Raw genomic sequence first — 24129 nt, forward strand, 5'->3', positions numbered from 1 at the left:
CGGTAAAAGTTCTGAGGGAGGTCATCCTCCTTCTTTCCTCCTATGCCTTCAGCCATTTTGTATGGAGTTAGGTGTGGTCTGGGCACATTTACCAGACCAGGCCCCGGAGACAAGTTAGGCAGAGGAATTCTCTGTCTTTTCCAAATTCGTGGATTGCATTGGGGCTTAGGCAGGAGAAAGGTATCTGGATGCTGAGAGTGAGGCAGCAGTACATATTCACAGAGACAGAAACATAGGTGCCTAGAAAGCTTTTACAGCTGGGGTAGTCAATAAGTGGACCATGGTCCATATTTGGACCACCAGATGCTTTTGAATGGACCCTGAAATCTTTTTGTTTACTTATTATTACCATTATTATTCTTTTTTATTATTTTCTCTGGAATCTAGACCTTGACTATACCTTGACCAACAAATTTGGAACTTGACAAAAAATAATTGACTACCCCTGTTTTACAGAATAAAGTTTAGGAGCCTACAGGATTCAACAGAAGCTGAGCAGGGGGTTTGTGAATACCAGTGGATCTTAAATCTGTGATTTAAGCATCTAAATTGGCAGTTAGACATCTCAGTTCCTTTGCGAATCTAGCCCTAAGAACTATTCAAGAGGAGGACCCAGAAAAGAAGATGGAGGATGGACAGGCTGGGGCAAGGGTTGAGCAGTGGAAACCTACCACTTTTAGCATCCAGGAGATCCCTCTCTGTGTAAATATTGTAAAGGGACTCCACCCTGTATGGGGATATATAATTTAGGGTGTGTTCAGGGTGAATGTATCATCTATTTTCTATGGAAAGAAGGTGACCCCTCCCCTGAGACGAAGGGGAAGTGCAAGTTGGAGGAGAAGGGAGCGTTTGAGGGACAAAGGCAGGCCAGTGTGGAGCCTGAGCGAGAGAGTCTGTGAGTAAACTGAGAAAAACTGGGAGTGACTGAGGGTATGTCTACACTATGAAATTATGTCGAATTTATAGAAGTCGGTTTTGTAGAAAGCGTTTCTATACAGTCAAGTGTGTGTGTCCCCACACAAATGCTCTAAGTGCATGTAGTCGGCAGACTGTTTCCACAGTACCGAGGCAACTGTCGACTTCTGAAGCATTGCACTGTGGGTAGCTATCCCACAGTTCCTGCAGGCACCTGGGCAAACATGGGAGTGTCTCAGCCAGGTCATTTCCCTTGTTTCATCCCATGGTGACTGAGTCCTACTGGCAGTTCACTGTCTTTTAATCTGCAGCCAGCAGAAGATGATGGCCAGCAGTCATACTGCAGCGTCTTCTGCTGAGCACCCAGGAGGTGACAATGGCTAGTGGTTGTACTGCACAGTCTGCTGCCAGTAAGATGTATAAAGATAGATGAAGTGGCTCAAAACAAGAAATAGACCAGATTTGTTTTGTATTCATTTTCTCCTCCCTCCCTCCCTCTGTGAAATCAATAGCCTGCTAAACCCAGTTTTGAGTTCTATCCTTGAGGTTTTGAGTTCTCTCCTTGAGACGGCCATTCAGTTTCTCGCAAAGCCACCCCCTTTGTGGATTTTAATTCCCTGTAAGCCAACTCTGTAAACCATGTCGTCAGTCGTCCCTCCCTTCGTCAGGGCAACAGCAGACAATCATTTCGCACCTTTTTTCTGTGCAGACGCCATACCACGGCAAGCATGGAGCCCACTCAGATCACTTTGGCAATTAGGAGCACATTAAACACCACATGCATTATACAGCAGTATATGCAGCACCAGAACCTGGCAAAGCGAAATCAGGCGAGTAGGCAACATCAGCGCAGTTACGAGAGTGATGAGGACATTGACACAGACTTCTCTCAAAGCACGTGTCCTGGCAATGTGGGCATCATGGCGTTAATGGGGCAGGCTCATGCGGTGGAATGCCGATTCTGCGCCCGGGAAACAAGCACAGACTGGTGGGACCGCATAGTGTTGCAGGTCTGGGACGATTCCCAGTTACTGCAAAACTTTTGCATGCGTAAGGGCACTTTCATGGATCTTTGTGACTTGCTTTTTCCTGTCCTGAGGCGCAAGAATACCAAAATGAGAGCAGCCCTCACAGTTGAGAAGTGAGTGGAAGATTGGGCCAAAAGAAATCTAATGAGGTTCAATAAGGATAAGTGCAGGGTCCTGCACTTAGGATGGAAGAATCCAATGCACCGCTACAGACTAGGGACCGAATGGCTCGGCAGCAGTTCTGCGGAAAAGGACCTAGGGGTGACAGTGGACGAGAAGCTGGATATGAGTCAGCAGTGTGCCCTTGTTGCCAAGAAGGCCAATGGCATTTTGGGATGTATAAGTAGGGGCATAGCGAGCAGATCGAGGGACGTGATCGTTCCCCTCTATTCGACACTGGTGAGGCCTCATCTGGAGTACTGTGTCCAGTTTTGGGCCCCACACTACAAGAAGGATGTGGATAAATTGGAAAGAGTACAGCGAAGGGCAACAAAAATGATTAGGGGTCTAGAGCACATGACTTATGAGGAGAGGCTGAGGGAGCTGGGATTGTTTAGTCTGCAGAAGAGAAGAATGAGGGGGGATTTGATAGCTGCTTTCAACTACCTGAAAGGGGGTTTCAAAGAGGATGGCTCTAGACTGTTCTCAATGGTAGCAGATGACAGAACGAGGAGTAATGGTCTCAAGTTGCAATGGGGGAGGTTTAGATTGGATATTAGGAAAAACTTTTTCACTAAGAGGGTGGTGAAACACTGGAATGCGTTACCTAGGGAGGTGGTAGAATCTCCTTCCTTAGAGGTTTTTAAGGTCAGGCTTGACAAAGCCCTGGCTAGGATGATTTAACTGGGACTTGGTCCTGCTTTGAGCAGGGGGTTGGACTAGATGACCTTCTGGGGTCCCTTCCAACCCTGATATTCTATGATTCTATGATTCTATGAATAGCCCTGTGGAAGCTTGCAACGCCAGACAGCTACCGGTCAGTCGAGAATCAATTTGGAGTGGGCAAATCTACTGTGGGGGCTGCTGTGATGCAAGTAGCCAACGCAATCAAAGATCTGTTGATATCAAAGGTAGTGACCCTGGGGAATGTGCAGGTCATAGTGGATGGCTTTGCTACAATGGGATTCCCTAACTGTGATGGGGCCAGAGACGGAACCCATATCCCTATCTTGGCACCGGAGCACCAAGCCAGCGAGTACATAAACCGCAAGGGGTACTTTTCAATAGTGCTGCAAGCACTGGTGGATCACAAGGGATGTTTCACCAACATCAACGTGGGATGGCCGGGAAAGGTACGTGATGCTCGCATCTTCAGGAACTCTGGTCTATTTCAAAAGCTGCAGGAAGGATCTTTCTTCCCAGACCAGAAAATAACCGTTGGGGATGTTGAAATGCCTATAGTTATCCTTGGGGACCCAGACTACCCCTTAATGCCATGGCTTATGAAGCCATACATAGGCAGCCTGGAGAATAGTCAGGAGCTGTTCAACTATAGGCTGAGCAAGTGCAGAATGGTGGTAGAATGTGCATTTGGACGTTTAAAAGCACGCTGGCACAGTTTACTGACTCGGTTAGACCTCAGTGAAACCAATATTCCCTCTGTTATTACTGCTTGCTGTGCGCTCCACAATATCTGTGAGAGTAAGGGGGAGACGTTTATGGCGGGATGGAGGTTGAAGCAAATCGCCTGGCTGCTGGTTACGCACAGCCAGACACCAGGGCAGTTAGAAGAGCACAGGAGGGTGTGGTGCGCATCAGAGAAGCTTTGAAAACCAGTTTCATGACTGGCCAGGCTACGGTGTGAAAGTTCTGTTTGTTTCTCCTTGATGAAATCCCCCGCCCCCTGGGTCATTCTACTTCCCTGTAAGCTAACCAGCCACCCCACCTCCCTTCGATCACCACTTGCAGAGGCAATAAGTCATTGTTGCTTCACATTCATGCATTCTTTATTAATTCATCACACAAATAGGGGGATAATTACCAAGGAACCCCACTAGGGGTGGTGGAGGAGAAAAGGACAAGGCCACACAGCACTTTAAAAGTTTAAAACTTTAAAATGTATTGAATGCCAGCCTTCTGTTACTTGGGCAATCCTCTGGGGTGGAGTGGCTGGGTGGCCTGAGGCCTCCCCACCGCGTTCTTGGGCGTCTGGGTGAGGAGGCTATGGAACTTGGGGAGGAGGGCGGTTGGTTACACAGGGGCTGTAGCGACGGTCTGTGCTACTGCTGCCTTTCCTGCAGCTCAACCATACGATGGAGCATATTAGTTTGATCCTCCAGCAGCCTCAGCATTGAATCCTGCCTCCTCTCATCATGCTGCCGCCACCTTTCAGCTTCAGCCCTCTCCTCAGCCCACCACTTACTCTCTTCAGCCCGCCACCTCTCCTCCCGGTCATTTTGTGCTTTCCTGCACTCTGACATTGTCTGCCTCCATGCATTCATCTGTGCTCTGTCAGCGTGGGAGGACAGCATGAGCTCAGAGAACATTTCATCGCGAGTGCATTTTTTTTCGCCTTCTAATCTTTGCTAGCCTCTGGGAAGGAGAAGATCCTTGAAACACATGCAGCTGGTGGAGAATAAAAAAGGGACAGTCATATTTAAAAAGACACATTTTATAGAACAGTGGGTACACTCTTTCACAGTAAACCTTGCTGTTAACATTACATACATAGCACATGTGCTTTCATTACAAGGTCGCATTTTGCCTCCCCCCACCGCGTGGCTAACAGCAGGGAACATTTCTGTTCAGCCATAGGCAAACAGCCCAGCAGGAACGGGCACCTCTGAATGTCCCCTTAAGAAAAGCACCTTATTTCAACCAGGTGACCATGAATGATATCACTCTCCTGAGGATAATACAGAGAGATAAAGAACGGATGTTGTTTGAATGCCAGCAAACATACACTGCAATGCTTTGTTCTACAATGATTCCTGAGTACGTCCTACTGGCCTGGAGTGGTAAAGTCCTACCATGGTGGATGGAATAAGGCTGCCCTCCCCAGAAACCTTTTGCAAAGGCTTTGGGAGTACATCCAGGAGAGCCGCGAATGCCAGGGCAAATTAATCATTAAACATGCTGGCTTTTAAAACTTGTATTGTATTTTAAAAGGTACACTCACCAGAGGTCCCTTCTCCAGCTGGTGGGTCCAGGAGGCAGCCTTGGGTGGGTTCGAAGGGTACTGGCTCCAGGTCCAGGGTGAGAAACAGTTCCTGGCTGTTGAGAAAACCGGTTTCTCTGTTTGTTTGCTGTGAGCTATCTACAACCTCATCATCATCGTCTTCCTCATCCCCAAAATCTGCTTCCATGTTGCCTCCATCTCCATTGAAGGAGTCAAACAACATGGCTGGGGTAGTGGTGGCTGAACCCCCTAAAATGGCATGCAGCTCATCATAGAAGCGGCATGTTTGGGGCTGTGACCCGGAGTGGCCGTTCGCCTCTGTGGTTTTCTGGTAGGCTTGCCTCAGCTCCTTAAGTTTCACGTGGCACTGCTTCAGGTCCCTGTTATGGCCTCTGTCCTTCATGCCCTGGGAGATTTTCACAAATGTTTTGGCATTTCGAAAACTGGAACATAGTTCTGATAGCATGGATTCCTCTCTCCATACAGCGATCAGATCCCGTACCTCCCGTTCGGTCCATGCTGGAGCTCTTTTGCGATTCTGGGACTCCATCATGGTCACCTCTGCTGATTAGCTCTTCATGGTCACCTCTGCTGATGAGCTCTGCATGGTCACCTGCAGCTTGCCACACTGGCCAAACAGGAAATTGAAACTCAAAAGTTCTCAGGCCTTTTCTTGTCTACCTGGTCAGTGCATCTGAGTTGAAAGTGCTGTCCACAGCAGTCACAATGGAGCACTCTTGGATAGCTCCCGGAGGCCAATACCGTCTAATTGCGTCCACAGTACCCCAAATTCAACCCAGCAAAACCAATTTCAGCGCTAATCCCCTTGTCGGGGGTGAAGTAAGGAAATCGATTTTACGAGCCCTTTAAGTTGGGGGGGAAAAAAGGCCTTCGTCATATGGATGGGTGCAGGGTTAAATCGATTTAACGCTGCTAAATTCGACCTCGACGCCTAGTGTAGACCGGGGCTGAGAGAAACTGAGAGTAAGTGGAAAGGCTGAGTTTTGAGCAGGACAGACTGCAGATGAGGGTCTCTTTAGTTTAAGGCTGGCTGGTCAAGTCAGTCCATGTGTGATGGTGTGTTCCTGAGCATTCATTCCTGTTTGTTTTGAGCATTGGTTCCAGTCATCTCCTATCATTGATTCATGTTGTCCCAGACATCCAGAACAGGAGAACCAAAGGTCCTTCAGATCAAGTAGATCTGGTCTAGTGCTCAGCAACCCCCTCCCCCCCTACCCCCAGCAAGCATCCCTGGAGTTGAATCCATCTCTTCAGGAAGTCACAAGGGTGCTTGAAACTCAAAAACTTAGCACCCAGTGAGAAATTTGGGGAAAGAGGAACCTTGAACAAACTTATGATGACCTATAAGATAACAGCCTGTGCATATAGAGATAGATATATTTATTTATTTAGAGAGTTATAGTTAGTTAAAAGAAAAGGAGTACTTGTGGCACTTTAGAGACTAACATTTATTTGAGCATAAGCTTTCATGAGCTACAGCTCACTTCATCGGATGCATTTGGTGGAAAATACAGTGGGGAGATTTATATACACATCGGATGCATTTAAGTACACTTAGTAGTAAGTGAGAGTGTGTGTATGAATATTTGAACCATTTTTTTTTATTATATATATTCTTCATCTATTTAATGTTGTTGTAGGTTGGTGGAATCCAGTTCCATTTGTTCTGGTTTAAATAAAATCCCTGGTTTTTGGGTTTGTTTTGTTTTGGTTTTTTTTTTTTTGGACAACCAGTTGTATTACTGTGGATACTTTTTATCACAGTGTAAAACACACACACACACACACACACACACACACACACACACACACACACACATCCCAGCTCTCTCCTGCCGGGTAATTATTATATCGCCACTGTGATGGACCATTACTAAATAAATCTTGGCCGGTGGTTTTGGGATGGGGTGACCCTCAGATATAGTTCAAATTATAACACAATAAGCCTACTCTGAGAGGTCTGTTTACAAGAGTCTAAGGGATTGGGTCAGGGGGAGAGAGGAGAAGAGAACTTCAAATGTATCTAACATCTGCTAGCTGATATGAAGAACAGAATCCCAAGCAGGGCCCAGGGGCAGCATCTGGGAATAGGGGTTGTCTCTGGGCTTGAAGCAAACTGCCCACCAGCTGCCTGTCTTCGCTTCCCCTTCCCCTCATGAGGAAAATGTCTTAAGCAGAATTTGCTTATCCTTATTACTTAAAGGTGATTAGAGAGACATGTTCAAGTGAAGTGAATGGTATTTCATAGATCTACTTATTGGCTGAAAAGCAAAAAACACAACATTTGAAACACGTGCTAACAAATGTTGCTTGAAACTGGAGAATTTTACGTGATGGGATAATAGGAGAAGGGGAATATATTCTACGTAAACTGACTGGCTTCCGACTTCAGTCATTATTTAAATTGAGCCTTTCCTCTAGAGGCACACAAACAGCCTCTATCACAAGTTGTTGTTGTTTGTATTAATGTAGTTCCTGAGAGCCCTAAATCACAGACACAGACCCCACTGTGTTAGGTGCTGTACAACACAGAACAAAAAGACGGTCAAAGAGCTTACAATATAAGGCTTTAGAAGAAATATATTTACTGTTTAGCAGATCTTCTGCACTGACTTATGGATCTAAAAGTACACCTGGGACCTGATTCTGGTCTCAGTTACACTGGTGTAAATCAGGAGTAAATTATAGAATTACTGAGGTGCAAAAATAGTATGAGAACTGTTAGGACCCTTCTTTTAAATTTCATAGCAAAAGTGACCAACCAGGCTAATTTTGCAGTCCAGACAGACTTGCTTACACCAGTTTTTCACCGATATAATGCCATTGTTTTCAAAGGGCCTGTCATAAATATAAAGGGAAGGGTAAACACCTTTAAATCCCTCTTGGCCAGAGGAAAAATCCTTTCACCTGTAAAGGGCTAAGAAGCTAACACAACCTCGCTGGTGCCTGACCAAAATGACCAATGAGGAGACAAGATACTTTCAAAGCTGGTGGGGGGGAACAACTCAGCTCTCTGTCTGTGTTGTCTTTTGCCGGGACCAGAGCAGGAATGCAGGTCAGAACTCCTTAAAGGGTTAATAAGCAATCTAGATAGATATGCATTAGATTCTGTTTTGTTTAAATGGCTGATAAAATAAGTTGTGCTGAATGGAATGTATATTCCTGTTTTTGTGTCTTTTTGTAATTTAAGGTTTTGCCTAGAGGGATTCTCTATGTTTTGAATCTGATTACCCTATAAGGTATTTACCATCCTGATTTTACAGAGGTGATTCTTTTACTTTTTCTTTAATTAAAAATTCTTCTTTTAAGAACCTGATAGATTTTTCATTGTTCTTAAGATCCAAGGGTTTGGGTCTGTGTTCACCTATGCAAATTGGTGAGGATTTTTGTCAAGCCTTCCCCAGGAAAGGGGGTGTAAGGCTTGGAGGGATTTGGGGAGGAAAGACGTTTCCAAGTGGGCTCTTTCCCTGTTGTTTTTGTTAGACGCTTGGTGGTGGCAGCAATAAGGTCCAGGGACAAAAGGTAAAATAGTTTGTACCTCGGGGAAGTTTTAACCTAAGCTGGTAAAAATAAGCTTAGGGGAGTTTTTCATGCAGGTCCCCACATCTGTACCCTAGAGTTCAGAGTGGGGAAGGAACCTTAACAGGGCCTGTTTCTGTACTGCCTTGCATATTGCATATTCACATGTATGCAAAGTGAATATAAAGTGCTAAAAGTTCAGAATGACAATGTTTTATATCTACGGCATGCACGTGTAAATGACTATACAACGTGCAAGGCAGGGGAGAATCAGACTCATAATCTTCATTTAATTTACAAGGTTCCTCACGCTGTTTGAATGATGATAATTCTTAGACCTCCTGCATAGCTGCAGAGTTTCCAAACAGGTAGAATTCATGGCCAAGTCCGGTGTTTAGTATCAGATTACATACAGCAGAAAAGATCTGTTGATCTAAAGTTGGTCTAAAGTAGTAAATCACTGAGCTATACACACAACGGTGCCAGAACGGAGAAAATGCATTAATACCAAATTATTTTGTTTTATAAAGCCAAACAAAACATCTAGCTAGTGTTGGTTGGCTTGTCATCAGCAATGTTGGCATGTTTAAAGTCTGTAGTATTTTTTAAATATGCAAAAGAAAAATGAATATATGTCATTCTAGAAAACTTCAATTTTTGATTATACTTATCTAAAACGGGCCAAACTGATTTTATTCTTTAGATTGGCAATCTTTCCTGCAGGATGAAATCTTTCATTCCAACTTTCAGCACAGACAAAGTAAGTTTATTGGGAAGACTGTATATACATATGTGCATGTGTGTGTATATAAATAAAACATTAATTATAATGGTGAAGACTCAAATGTTCTTTATAGTTCAATAAATTACATTATACAGTTAAAGAAGGATCAATTGAATTTACTTCTTGAGCGAGTAGTCCCTTATACTGCTAAAGATATGCTTGTGTAAGGCAACTATTATTTAGCCTAAAGATAGAACTAAGAAATGAGAATTATTTTTACCACACTTCATATTTTTAAAGTTCATTTTAAAACAAGGTCTTGTTTCCTTTCTAGTATCAATGGAAAATGGCAAGTTTAAATGTGAATATAATTGAAATCCAAGATTTAAAAAAAACAAAGTGCTACAGTTCATACATTACCAGAGTATACAATAGAGATTTATTCTGGAGGTGTAGAATTTACCATTATATTCTAACAGTTTAAAGGAAGGAAAAATGTTGAGCATTATAGACTTCAAATGGAAAATCAAACTCTTCAAACCATTCCTGCTTAGATATCAGATGTGAGTTTGGGCTAAGTTTTTGTAATAATGTTTAAATAACTTTTGGAACCATGATTAATGTGTTCATATGATTGTGAGCATAAACATTTCCCTCTTCCAGGAAGCAATTTAGAGTTCTATTTTGTGCTGCGATAATTGCTGTGTTAAGTTAGAGTAATACAGCGACTACAAACCTTTATAGAGCAAAGAAAAGAGGCCTTTTATTTTAACCTTGCTGAAAGCAGAAATAAAATGAGCTATTGCATACTGTGTAGAACTGCACAAAGACTTAAAACATTTTTTCTTGTGACTCGTCACTGTGGTTTGTATGATTTGGTGAGACTGCAAATTGTTCATCCTGTCAAGCTTAAAACAAACAAACTCAAAACACTTCCTTTCTTTTGTTAAATTATGTGTTTCTGCAGAAACACATATCTAAAGCTATCCCTAAAAAAAATAAGCTGGTTGAGTATTTTCCTTCTATTGAATGGGCCATTTATTTCCCTCCCTCTATATTTCTAACTGCAGTGCTATAGAAGATTCCTGCTGTCATGCTTGGTTAAGCCTGAGGTCAGAATACAGGAGCATGCTGCTTTGAACTGCGGTTTTGCAGGAGAAAAGAAATTCATTAACTTCTCTAAATTGAAAGGAGTGGAATCGGGGGAAATCGGTTCCACAGAAAATCAGAGAGGATTGAAAATGGATACAGTTTCCTGCTTGTGCTCTAAATGATTGGTCACACCGTGCCAATGCACTTGTATTTTAGAATTTCCTCTCTCATCAACAGTTACTACTATGTGTCAAATAACACTCCTATGGGGCTTATGATAAAAACTATGCATTCTGTTTCAAATACAGACCAACAAGTCCATCACAGAACTCAGAGCAAGGAGGAAATCTGATTTAATAGAATATTAGAAATAAAAGGGGCATACTTTACCCACCAGGCCCAGTGATTTCTCTCTTCCTCATACACATGGGCTGTGGGGACCAGTGAAGCACCTCCCTAGGATTGAGCCAGCCCTTTGGGAGTGGCAGAGAAGATGCACAACTAGGGTCCTGCAATTCACGCAGACTGTAATGTGGGGATTCCTAAGGCATCAGTGGCCTCCTTCTCCCAAATGACATAAACTAAAGGAAAGCAGAGTAGGACACACATGGGTGAAGCCAGCCTTGCTCCAGAGCAGCAGGAACTCCCCCAGTGCAACTGGTGGTGGCAATAGGACTGGAAGAAGCCCAGCGGAGACGCGTCATGTCCCTCTCCCATCTCCAGGTTTCACAGTTCCTGGATGTTGGCTGTTTTTTTTTTCCAGCTGAAACTGTGAACGCTTTCTGTCTCTGTGCCACCAGCTTCTCTCTGTGCTGTTCTCTAGCCCACGGGTTTTCAAACTTCATTATCGTGACCCCTTTCCAACAACAAAAGTTACTACACGACCCCAGGAGGAGGGACTGAGACCGAGACCGCTGCCTCGGGCAGGGGGCCCAAAGCCAAAGCCCAAAGGCTTCAGCCCCAGGCAGGGGGCCTGTAACCTGAGCCCCATCACCCAGGGCTGAAGCCCTCTGGCTTCGGCCCCGGCCCTGAGCAATGGGGCTCGGGCTTTGACCCTGGCCCCGGGCGCTGGAGCTCGAGCTTTGATCCCGGGCCCCAGCAAGTCTAATGCCAGCCTTGGCGACCCCATTAAAATGCTCTACTCTAGCCCTTCCTTCTGCCCTCTCTCTGACCCTCAATATCCCCTTTCCTTCCTCTTTTCCTATTCCTTTCATCTGAGTTCCCTCCTTCTGCCATTCCCTCTCACTTTACCGTGGCCCCCTCAATAAAAAGAATAATATAACTGAATAAATAGAAGAAGAGCTAAGAAAGCACACACCCATCAACACGATTGCTTTACTTATATGTTTTGTCCTTATCCCCATCTTTTGTTTAGTTTGCCTTTTAGGTTTACGATCTTTGGGGCATGGACTGCACGTAGATAATTAGGTATGTACAGCTCCTGGCTCAATGGGACCCTGATGCTAATCAGAGCTGTTGGGCACTATTAAACTATAAATAATAAACGTTAACAATAATCTCTATTTCAATTCATGATAGGTGAAGGGAAACAAAAAATGCCAGACTAAAGCAAATTGAAACAAAATAACATGCTACTTCAGGGCCTGAGATCAGTGAGACTGGATTGTTTATATGTAAAGACTACTCACGTGAGTGAGAGTTGCAGGTTAGCCCTTACCAGATACTGTTGTGACAAGCTGAGAAATGGATCTCTTTCAGGACTATGTGTAACAGTGTGGTAATGCTGAAGTTCATTTCTAGAAGTCAATCAATCTAGATTTCTAGATAACTGACACTTTCGGCAGCTGTATATTGCTAACACATACTGACAGTTTCTGTTGATTAGACAAATAGCATGCTGTTTTCTAGAAACATCCGTAGGTACTATTATATACTGTAAAACGTTTTCCAGGAAACCTATTTGAAATGAGGATGATCTATATATTATTTTGGCTGATTTTTGGCCCTTCTCTGTATTCTTTGTACTGCTGTGGCATCAGAATGAGGATGGAAAGCTGGTTTAAACAGCCGGTTGGGGATTCTACTTGTGGAATCCACAGGTGGTATAAAGCTGCCATCGTAGGCTGTGTGTCACCTGTTCCTGGCCTCCCCAGTGTAGAAGGCATATTGAGGCTGTGGCCAGGACATATTATGCTGTGACCACTCCCTCTAGGGAATCACAACCAGCTGGTGGAACTTAAAGCCCTGTCAAGCCTGCTCCAAGTTCTACCAAGTTGCACCAAGGGCTGATTGACTTTCTGCTGCCTTGAATGGGTGACATGCATATGTATGTAAAGGTTGCATACCATCACCTTTGTTCTTTTATCCATAGGTGAGCCATCTAGAGCTCTCACATACTTGACATAACCCTTCATGATATCCCAAAACTGGAATGGGACTGTAAATAGTTTATAAAAGATGGAGAGGTTGTTTGTCCCTGGTTGAGCCCACAGTTAGGAAAGGAAATTTAGGATGAAATCCTGGCCCCATTGACTTCAGTGGGAGTTTTCTCATTTATTTCAATAGGGGCCAGGATTTCACTCTTGATGTTTATTAGTGAGAATCAGATGTGGCTGTTGTGGAGATTATGAAAGTGAGTGCTGGTGGTTGTGTTAGATGAGGCTGCTTGACATTTTAGCTGGCAGATGGGGTCACTCTGCAGCACTGTTTCCTCTGTTCCTAGATCTACTGAAGAGCATTCCATACAGCTGGGGATCCACACATGGGACGAAGGATGGGAGTGTCACATGTATTTCCCCCTGCTAGCCCAGGCTGCGTTAGCTTCTAAATTGAGTATTCTCTGCGCTATGAAGTTCATTTGATGAGGCTCTGGAACAGTGATGGTAGAGAAGTTCCTGGCAGCTTGATTCCAATGCCAACTACCTGAAGGGAGGTGGTAAAGGGTGAGAGGGTATCAGAAGCATAAAGATCTCCATGTGGATGGTTCTGGTCTCCACTGAAACCCCAGGGTTTATGCAGCCAAGTCCCCCTGTCCTGCAGAATAATCTAGGAAAAGATTCTCAAGAGAAACCTTGCTGAGATTTTCTCCAGCTTGTAGTGTTGCCAACTCTAGTGACTTTACTGCAGTTCCCACAATATTTGGTGATTTTTTTTCTGAAAGTCCCAGCTGCCAGAATCAGAGAATAGCTTGAAAACATGAACCTTATAAATGCCCAAGTGCCAGAAGGCACTCCCCCCTCCCCAAATTTACTATGTTTAAAGGTTCATTATTTTTAAGTCAATCTGATTATTTTGGGGAGCCTGATTCATGATTATTGAAGGCTTGGGGTTGGTAATACTGCCCATTTCTGTTCCCCCACTTAGGTGTTCCCTGGAGGGGGCAATCTGGTCCAAAGCACACGAAGTAATGTTATAGGTATGTTAGCACTGCATTATGTAGATGACACTCCAGAAACAAAAAGGAACTGCTTTTCATTGCCATAAGAAATATTGAATACAGTTGACTTATCTGGCAAATAATGATTAAAGATAGTAAGAAGAAAGCTGTCCAAGAGTGATTCATTAATTAGAAGGCCTAATTATAGCCAATAGACAAGTTCCTATGCCATAAAAAACCAATATATATATTTGGCAGACACCATCTGCAGGGGTCTGTCAGTTTTGCTGCCTACTGTACAGGCCTGTGCAACAACAGTGAGATAATGCTAAAAATAATTTGGCACCTCCTTCATGCAAGGGTGTGTGTGTTTACCCTAGAATTGCAACCTCCAGCTATCTTGACTCATGACAGAGGTTTCTTAATACCATGGAATTAGCTGACTAAAGAAGCGCATCCTATCTACTCAGGCTATGTAAGGTTTCTGTGAAATAAACTCTAGTCTGATTTCCAGCACCTTGGGAATGTCTGCCTGCAACTAACATTCAGTATCCCAAATAACCCCAAGGTGACCTGCTCTTTGTAAAACTGCAGCCAAGAAAAACCGTTTAACATAACAGTGCAAAACTTAGAACATCAACTTGAACCATGCCGACCTCTTAGCTGCTAGGTCTATGCAGATTAATTTAACAATAGGCAGCCTTGAAAGGGAGAAATGTTCCAAAGGGGATCTCCTTCACCCATCTCTTCTCAGTTTAATAAATAGTCAGGAGGCCTGGCTTAGAAGAACTGAAAGTGCCCCTTGTTACGAAACAATGGGAGTTATAGCAGAGAGGCAGCACACCAGTCATTTGAATCTTAGCAGAACAAAGGTACACCTCCCATAGACTGCTGCTTTCATTGGAAAAATTGTGCTTGATTTAATTTTGATTGAGAATTAGGGTTATTTTCTGGAAATTTAAAAAATATACATGGTTTTGCCTTTTGCTGTCCATACGCTGTTAGTATTTTATTAAATAAATAAATGACCCCCTGACCGAGATATAATTTCAACTGGCTTTTCTGCAAGCAAACTGGCTGAAGACAAAAACTTTCCAGGCAGGAGTTGGAGATTAGACATCAGCTAATGCTTAGAAGTGTCCACCGCTCAGGAGAGATGCAGCAAGATAAGATCTTGAGCTACAGGGCTGCCAAAGGGACACCCTTTTGCTGAAGAAGATACTATCTTATCTTCAACTACATTCTCCATTATGCCAGCCTTGCTCAGTGTGGGTAGCCTCTTAATACCCAAGTAGTCTTATTATGTGTAAGTAAGGGGGTAGGTGAATCTCTGGTGGCACATTTAGAACTTATTGGACCAAGGAGAAGACATGGAGACTGGTTTAGATTTCCTTTTATAGTCTGAGATTTGCATGATGAGCTAGCTGCCTGGACAGAAGTACTGGAAATCCACAGAAGTCCTTAGTCCGATTAATTCATATACTATGAGCTTGGTGTTATTTTTCTGTCTTTACTAAACATCTTTTGTTTCCTATGCAGCATTTTTGTCATCTTAACAATTGGCATGTTCATTTTCAAGAAACAAAAATAAAACAAGAGATATCATTTGGGCCCAGTTATGAGCCTCAGAGCTGCTCACAGAGAGACCCCCACCATGTGTGACTGTTCCACCCCTTCTACTCTGGAAAATGTGTGTGGGGGAGGGAGTGGTCCTGAAGAAATCTGTACTGCCTTACTTCCTTACCTTCCCAAGACCTCACAAAGCCTGGATCTGTGAGATGGGAGGGGATTTACTAGGAGTGGAGAGTTGGTAGCTGCATGCTTGGTGGAGGGGGCCAGGTCAGACTGATGGCTCTCTGGACTTGCAGATACCCCCTGGGGCTATATTACCTGGGTCATGTGGCTCCCCTTTTAACTGGGGTAATGGTGGCCAGGAGTCAATGCTAACTGTGGGGGAATGGGGTGTATATGTGGCCTTATTGGAAGCCCAGAATTGGTGAAGAGCACAGAGACTCACCTGGATGGCCCAGGTGTCCAGGAGATCCCTGGTATCCTTCATGTTTGGGGCCTGGCCTCACCTCCTGTTCCATGGGATAAAAACTTTGCAAAGGATCTTATACATCCAAAGGTTGTTCTGTAAATTTTTAATGTTTTACTAAGTTTTCTGATTTAATCTTGTCACTACTTCTGTTTGCATTATTAACAACTATACAGCCGTATAAATATACTTTTGCTTTTTGAAAAAAAAATTCATTGTGTGACAAAAAACAAACAAGCCAACACCTACCAAAACTGTTCTGCTTCTTACAGTCTTCTGGTAATAAAATGTAGTGAAAATGAGAAATATGTAAGATTTCATGCTGGATTATTTTTAAATAGATGTTTCACAAATCAGTGGAAAATGTTAGTGCCTCAATGTCTTAAGCCTCTGAAAACTGGACTGTTAGAAGGGTTGTGAAAGATACTTCCTTTGTGAAACTTGCATGAAATGTATAGAGACAAAAAGTGGGTGAGGTAGTATCTTTTATTGGACCAATTTCTACTGGTGAGACAAATGACTGACCTTAAACAGAGCTCCCAGACTGGAAGAAAAGCTCTGAGTAAGCCTTAAAGCTTGTCTCTTTCACCAAAGTTGGACCAATAAAAGACATTATCTCACCCACCGCTCATCTCTCTAATATTCTGGGACCAACACTACAAACATGAAACGTATACTTAGCTAGAGGAACACCTGAGTGAGCAAAGGGTAACTTATCATGTGTGCTGTCCGGAAGGCAATCATTGAAAAGCGGAGGGTGGATGGAAACCAGCAGGGAAAATGATAAAAAGGGATGAGAGTGGTTCAGACAGGCAAAGAATGCTGATTAACAAATGCAAATCATTTGAACACTGAGTGGGCAGCTTAGAATAACATCACTGCAGATCTAAGTTGCACAACAATCATACTTTTCAGAGTAGCAGCCGTGTTAGTCTGTATTCGCAAAAAGAAAAGGAGTACTTGTGGCACCTTAGAGACTAACAAATTTATTAGAGCATAAGCTTTCGTGAGCTAAAGCTTATGCTCTAATAAATTTGTTAGTCTCTAAGGTGCCACAAGTACTCCTTTTCTTTTAACAATCATACTGTAAGCAGGTTTCAGAGTAGCAGCCGTGTTGGTCTGTATTCGCAAAAGGAAAAGGAGTACTTGTGGCACCTTAGAAAGCTTATGCTTAAATAAATGTTAGAGTCTAAGGTGCCACAAGTACTCCTTTTCTTTTTGTGAATACTGTAAGCAGCCTCCTGACAGAAGTAGCCTTGAGTCTTTTAAAACTGGAAACAGCACTCATGAACATACTGAAGAGACTCATCTTGCACCGACAGAGTGGGGGAGTAGGAAATGGGTCAGTTTGCATAATAGGTATTTTTCCAGGTGTTTTGTATAACCCAAGCTGAATGTTTGCAGAGCATGGGAATTATCTGTTCACTGTTACATGGATTAATTTCTTCTGTGCATTAGAAGTAAGTTTGTTTGCAGTGAAACTTGGCCACTCAGCTGTGACACTGTGATATTATGTCTCTACCTGGACATTTGTAAGGCCCCAACTCAGCTGCTCTTTTGCTGCTCGAGGCTTTGCCTAGACTAGAAAAATAGGAAATTGCTTTACTACACAGTTAACTTGGGTGATTGGCACCCCTGGGTCTTAGCATTTGCAAAGCCCCACGTGCATTATTGCATCCTCCCCGTGTGTGTCTATATGTATGGGCTGATCCTTGCCCTACCCTGCCATAATATGCTCTTCTGTTGCTGGTCAGTTCAGTGGTAAAGAGCATCCCAATGTCTGTGACAAGCAATCAGCCCTGCAGTGTATCTTCCTTGGAGTAAAGTCCTGTTGCTCAGATTTTACTTCATTTTTCCAGGATTTTTTCCCTAAAAGTCCTCCACAATCCCAGCATTGTGGGTAAAGTGCAAATTTCCAAGCCTATACCTGATCTTTTTTAAAAAAAAAAAAAAAAAAAAAGTCTGTTGCTATCCTTGAGCTGCATATTTAGTGGTTTGTCTGATTTGTCTGCATATTTAGTGGCTTATCTAAAAGTTCGCTCTTTAAGAAATTGGTTAACTCTTGGCATCCTGTCTTGGCATACAAAAATCCACTGTGTTCTTTCCACTAATACCACAAAATGTGTCGTACAGGGGATGTGAAAAAGACAGTTATTTTGCATATAATGGGCCTGATATTCTGCTGGACTACACTGGTTTTAAAGCCATTGGGCCAGATGAGATGGTTCAGATGGTGCAATGAAGCAACACCAATTTACACCAGCTGAGGAAAATTTCAGTGGTGATACATTAATGTAAAACCAGTACAACATTGGATAATCAGGCCATAGAAGTGGTAGTATAAGCATGAGGTGACATAGCTGAAATAGACGTACATTGTGCTTGATGTTGTTCTATGACAAATGAAATTTGTCCTTCAAAATTCAAATGTGCCACCAGCATATTGCTACTTGCAGCATATTTCTGTTTCTGTAGGAGTAGTGGGCCTAATTATCCTTTCACTTGTGCTGGCTTTCCTCCAATGTTACACCATTGCCTTCACATGAGTTATTTCTGATTTATACCTGTGTGAGAGAAGAATTGGGCTCAAAGTCTGCAGTAAGACCTATCCATATTTGAAATTCATGCTGAGGTTACACAGTTATCTACAGCACAGCCTGAGGCTAATATGTTGCTGAATAGTTTGTAGAACAACTTGCAGCGGTGTGTACATCCACTTGCATAATTTAACCATATAAAATGGAGGTATCCCATGTAAATGAATAAGGTCCCATCCCAGCCTGCCCATGAGCCTCCCCTCACTAGCTCCTATGCACAGCAAGGCTCTGTACCATGTAGAGGCCTTGTGCACTGTCTATGTAACTCCTTGATCTTTATACAGAAGAATCATAGTGGTTTGACTGCACATAACCTTCCATGGCCACAGAGGAGGGAGCTGGAATTTCTCCATAATGCACATTATTAAGTTTGGTGTATTGGGTACAGCAGAAGCCGACAAGTAAATGACCTCCTCCAAAGCAGGTTCCAATGTTGCTCTATAAACTGGCCACCAGAGATGACTTCTGTAGCCAGCAGCTGTCACCATGTGGATGGAGACAAAGTGTGTCACCTATATGGTGTCTTGAGTGCCTATGTTTGTTTCTTCCCCTGAGACTCCCAGGCTGCTGTGTATGCACTGAGCCTGCTCCTCCCAGAACTTGTTAATATACTTCTAGGTTTTCTCTGTTTTCAGAACAGCTCTTGATTAATATTTGATATTCTTTTCAGGTTTCATTCCCGTTCACCAATACTTCAAGGCACAGAGGAGTTGGTACAGGCATTGCCATGAAACCTAACTTGAAGCAGTGGAAACAACTAATGCTGTTTGGGCTATTTGCATGGGGTCTCCTTTTCTTGGTGATCTTCATCTATTTTACAGATAGCAACGCTGCTGAACCAGTTCCAAGTTCCTTCTCTTACATTGAGACGAAGAGGCTCGTGCCCATTCAGGGCAAGCAGAGAGTTATTATGGGAGCAATACATGACCCATCATCCTCTGAAAACATAGATAGGAACGAGGTGCTTCTTAATGAAGATCTCTTAGATTCATTTAAATTGGGGACTGGAAGCATTAAAAAGTGGATTGATCTAGAAGATGGCTTTGAAAATGAAGAAGAGTTTTTTCCTTCCCAGATAGGGAGAAAATCAAAAAATGCTTTCCATCAAGGGGATGACAACTATTTATTTGCTGCTGGCCAGCCTCAGCAACACAGCAACATTCAAGAGATAGTGAAATTCATCTCTCCCAATGAAGATAATCAGAAGAAAAATGTTTTACAGGAAAAAAGGATCCATGAGAAAAGAACAAAGAAAAGAAACCTGATACACAGGAGAAGCCAGCTGTTTGATGAGTCTGATGATTGGGATGGGTTATATTCCACAATGTCAAAATCCGTCCTTTATAGGCTTTGGAAAGGGGATGTCTCCTCCAAGATGCTGAACCCTCGCCTGCAGAAAGCTATGAAAGATTATCTGAACACCAACAAACATGGGGTGCGGTTCAAAGGGAAACGAAACTCCAGACTGACAGGAGACCAGCTCATCTGTGAGCTCAAGGACAGGGTGCATGTGAAAACAATAGATGGCAAGGAGGCCCCCTTTTCAGCTCTTGGATGGGAAAAGCACGTTCCTCAAATTCCACTGGGCAAACTGTATCCACATGGCTTCAGAAGCTGTGCCGTAGTTATGTCTGCTGGTGCAATACTGAACTCTTCTCTAGGGGATGAAATAGGTGGGTGAAAATGCTTCTCACTCATAAGTGTGTATGTTGTGTGTGTGTGTGTGCATCTATCAAAGGGTCCATCCTTTTTCAGGGATAGGCCTGATGATCCTTATTCTTCTCTCTCCCCAGCTTTACATCCGTATAACTCCATAGACTTCAGTGGAGTACTCCTGTATGACACCAGTATAACTGAGAGAAGATCAGGCCCATGGTAGTCATTCATTTTAAGAGGGTGACATTTTATTATGGATTGGGTCACAAAGAATGCATTGAGTTTAATAGAACAGTGACAGTTTTACATATTGGCATGATGCATGTTTACTTCCTTAACAGGTTAATTTATTCCCATGCTTTCATTTTTAAAAGATTCATTGTATTTCTGTCTATACATTAGTACAGTGTAAGGAAAAGCTTTTTTTGTTTGTTGTCTTAGGATTTCTTTACTGATGTGACACAATCATAGTATGTTAAAAGGATCAAGAGAAGGAAGAAATGTATGCATCAAATTTCCTCCATTTGCTTCTGCAGAACAAAGAATTATCTGTCCCAACTTTCTATAGAAATCTTTGGATGTACACTAGTAATTCCTCCCATCATCCAGGATTTCTCATCCTCATACCTGCTTCATCTTACTGCTTTGTCTCTTTGCCACGGGTTTCCCTTAAATCTCTGTGATCTATTAGAACCTCTGTCATTATTAAACTACTCTAATGGGCTTCCAGCACAGCACAAGTGCCCTGCCAGCCTGCAGCTAAAATCAAAACTGAGCAACCCCCAATTTCATGAGAAGTCCCACTGATTTAGAAACCTCTGAGGTGAAATAGCTCAACAATTCCTTCCTCCCACTATGCTGTCACTGAAATGAAGCAAAATCCTTTAGTGTCAGAGTCTCAAACCAGCACAGGTATTTTTGGTGTGGTATTGGGTGGTCACCCTGACATCGTGGTGCCTTCAGTACCCATTTGACTCCGTGGCACTAAGCATTCCCTCATAACTATTCTGGTCATGGCAGCCTCATGCCACTCACTCTATATTCTTGTGGAGTTCTCAGTTTAATTGGGAATGTTCACCTGATGTGTCTCTCTTGAGTGGAAGAATCCTAATAAAAGTTACAGGTTTGAAATGCCACCATTAATAAGGCCTTCGTCTAACATTTCAAACCCCTCTATCGGAAAAGCCTGTGGGGAAGGAACAGGGGAATGAAAATTTAAGGTTCCCCTCAGAAGCCTCCTCCAGAACTTTCTGTCACGCAGTCAGAGCTTAGCGAAGTGCTTGATCACAGAACCTGTACATCTTTGGGGATCTGCTGAATGCCAAAGCCACCCATGCAAGGCCTCTGTTCTGCTGCACCAGCTCTAATGCCCACTTCAGCTATTTGGAAGTGCTCCACTAGAGTCAGGGTGTGGGATATAACATGCTGCACACCTAGCGTGTGGTAGAACGGTGATGCTGGCCCTGCCATCAGCCCTTCTGCCCCCAAGCTTCTCCTTCCCAAGGCACAGATTTTCAGTCCCAAAGAGAGGCCATCTAGAAAGGGAGAGATCTGCTGATGGAAGAATGTGGGGTACAGCTCCAGGTTGCATGCGCCTTCTCATAGATTGTGATACGCCTATCAGGGTTGTAACTAGATATCTTTCCAGAAGCAAAAAAATTGATAACGGAGGATCACAGAGACTTTTTATTAGTAGTCCTTTAGCTCCCTCTTCTGTGTTCCTATTAGAAATGCTGTCACAGACTTTAATTTGTTCTTTTCTTTTTGGACTCTCATCATAGGTGTTTTTGAAAGAAGATGGATGTTGCAACTGTAAACACTTGCATTGCAGATCATGTTATTTAATGGCAAACACAACTGTTTTGGCAGCATCACAGTCTGTTGTGAAGTCATGGGGAGGTTTTATTTTCCCCTTAACATGTGAACAACAGTCAGTCATTTTATAGCTTTATCCTGAATACCTCAAAATACTTCACAAGGTTTAAAATCACTTCTCTTAAAAGCAGCTAATGTAAGTGTTAAACTGCACCCCAGTTTACTTTTCTTTTAAAATAAAAGGTTTTTACAGATGATATAAAAGCCAGCACTAGTGGATGTTGGAAGTTTTAAGACACTGTGCTAAAATATGTTAACAAACACACAGTGAACTGTATAACTCCCCTTTGACCAAGATTGTGGTCAAAACTTTCAAATCTGGACACCTAAAGTTAGGGTCCTAAAATTCTTATTTAGGCACCTAAATATACGTGGCTTAATTTTCAGACATGCTGAGCCTGCAGCTCCCATTGATGTTTCTGGGGGAAAAAATCAGGTCACTTATGTTTAGGTGGAAGGGGCCAAGATCTTTAGAGCCAGATTATGTGAGGCCATTGCATGGCGCACAGGGATGTACAAGAAGCCTCCCCTCCTTGCTTTGTACCAGAAGGAGCTGAGGTGCTCAGCACCTTGCAGATTTGCAGGGCTCAGTCCCGAATCTCACATTCACACAAGTAGTTCCGGTGACCTCAGGGTTGGGATGTGTCAATCTTCAGATCGCACTGCATTGTAGTAGCTCTCCACTGTTTTTCCAGGCAGAGGGTCTGGGTGAAGAGGGGAGAGTCAGTTTGGGTGGGACCAGCGTGCAAAGTGAATGCTGGGCTCCATTTTGAATGATTTTGTAGCTGTGCCAAGAGCTATGGATGGGTGCATTTTAAATATAGTTAAATTAATAACTGTTATAGTAACTATTGTACTCATCAGTTAAATTGTCATATGACATGAGGTGGGTAGCATGCTTTAGCGTAGATCATCCTCTTTCTCTCCATAGGCAGAAGGGACAAAACTTGTGTAGATCCCAGGGTCAGGTGTGAAAGCAGGAGAGTACTGTCTGTAGTAGGACTGCCATTCTCACTAATCCCCTTTCTTATAGTTCCTCTGCACCCCCTTCCAATCTCTTCTGAAATCTACATAAGCAGTAGGGAATGCTCACAAAGACAATACCGATGCAAGCTTCAATCCAGCAAAGTGCTTAAGCTGAAGTCAACGGGACTAAAGCATGTGCTTAAAGATAAGCATATGGTTGACCACGTCGCTGAAATTGGGGCCAAAGTCAGTTGTCTCTTATACAGAGCTTCTCTTCCTAATTACACGACTCCAGTTTGGGTGAAAGCCCTAGCAGTGCAGCCCTATTGGAGCCCAGCATCCGGGAAGCCAGAGAGGGTCCTAAAGTTGCTGTGGAGGAATAGAGCCTATGTACTGACAGCTCTGCCCACCCAAGATTCCACAAGAGCTGCACTGATTTGGGGAAAGAGGTTGGATTTGCAGGTTTGGGAGACAGAATTCTGCTTTATAAAATATAAGCCTATTATAGACCTCTGTATCTAAGCAGTGATGATCATTACACAATGCATACTGACCTAGTTTAATGCATCTTTTCATGAAGTATTTGTTTTAATATATTGCAGTAGAAATAATATGCAAAATTGTGTGGACTATTAACCTTTCCATCCTAATTTTATCCAATGAGGGTAAATCTGTATACGTTGCAAGAGACAAGGTGGGCGAGGTATGACATGGCTGCAACTACACTGCATATGCATTGCAAGTTAAATTAGTATTGGATTGTTCTGTATTTTTCCAGTGGATTTGAGCAATTGTAGTAACTATGGTAGATAAAGAGGATTTTGGCTTTGCCTCATGGTAGAATATTTATCCTTTGAATACCAGGATTAGGAATATTTACAAATCCATTTTCCTTGAAATTAGATTGTTTTATCATACTAAGAAATATATAAATGTATCCCTTTTGTGCCCTTAGATTCTCATGATGCAGTTCTGAGATTTAATTCTGCTCCTACACGTGGCTATGAAAAAGATGTTGGAAATAAAACGACCATGCGCATCATTAACTCTCAGGTCAGAATCTTTTGTGAACTCGTGTTTATTATTTCTATACAATATAACATTGCTTAATTAACGTCTTAGAAATCAAACATTTTAAGGACAAAGATGGTTGGATAATCTGGTGAGCAACTATTGATTCACACCAATGACATAACCATGATGTAGAACTGATGAAACATTCAGGGTCAGTTCTCCCCTAAAG

General features: G+C 42.9%; 1 protein-coding gene across 7 annotated transcripts in view; it reads left to right on the forward strand.

The window, feature by feature from the left end:
- Positions 1-24129, forward strand: part of ST6GAL2 (ST6 beta-galactoside alpha-2,6-sialyltransferase 2) — a 275950-nt gene that overhangs the window by 228181 nt on the left and 23640 nt on the right. For all 7 annotated transcript variants that reach the window (XM_043509904.1, XM_038377770.2, XM_043509987.1 and 4 more), the window contains 2 exons: positions 19060-20062; positions 23842-23939. In XM_043509904.1, the coding sequence (XP_043365839.1) occupies positions 19117-20062; positions 23842-23939 (1044 nt within the window). In that variant the 5' untranslated portion in view covers positions 19060-19116. The remainder of the gene's footprint in view (positions 1-19059; positions 20063-23841; positions 23940-24129) is intronic.

Source organism: Dermochelys coriacea, chromosome 1, assembly GCF_009764565.3.
Source record: "Dermochelys coriacea isolate rDerCor1 chromosome 1, rDerCor1.pri.v4, whole genome shotgun sequence".
Lineage (NCBI taxonomy): Eukaryota > Metazoa > Chordata > Testudines > Dermochelyidae > Dermochelys > Dermochelys coriacea.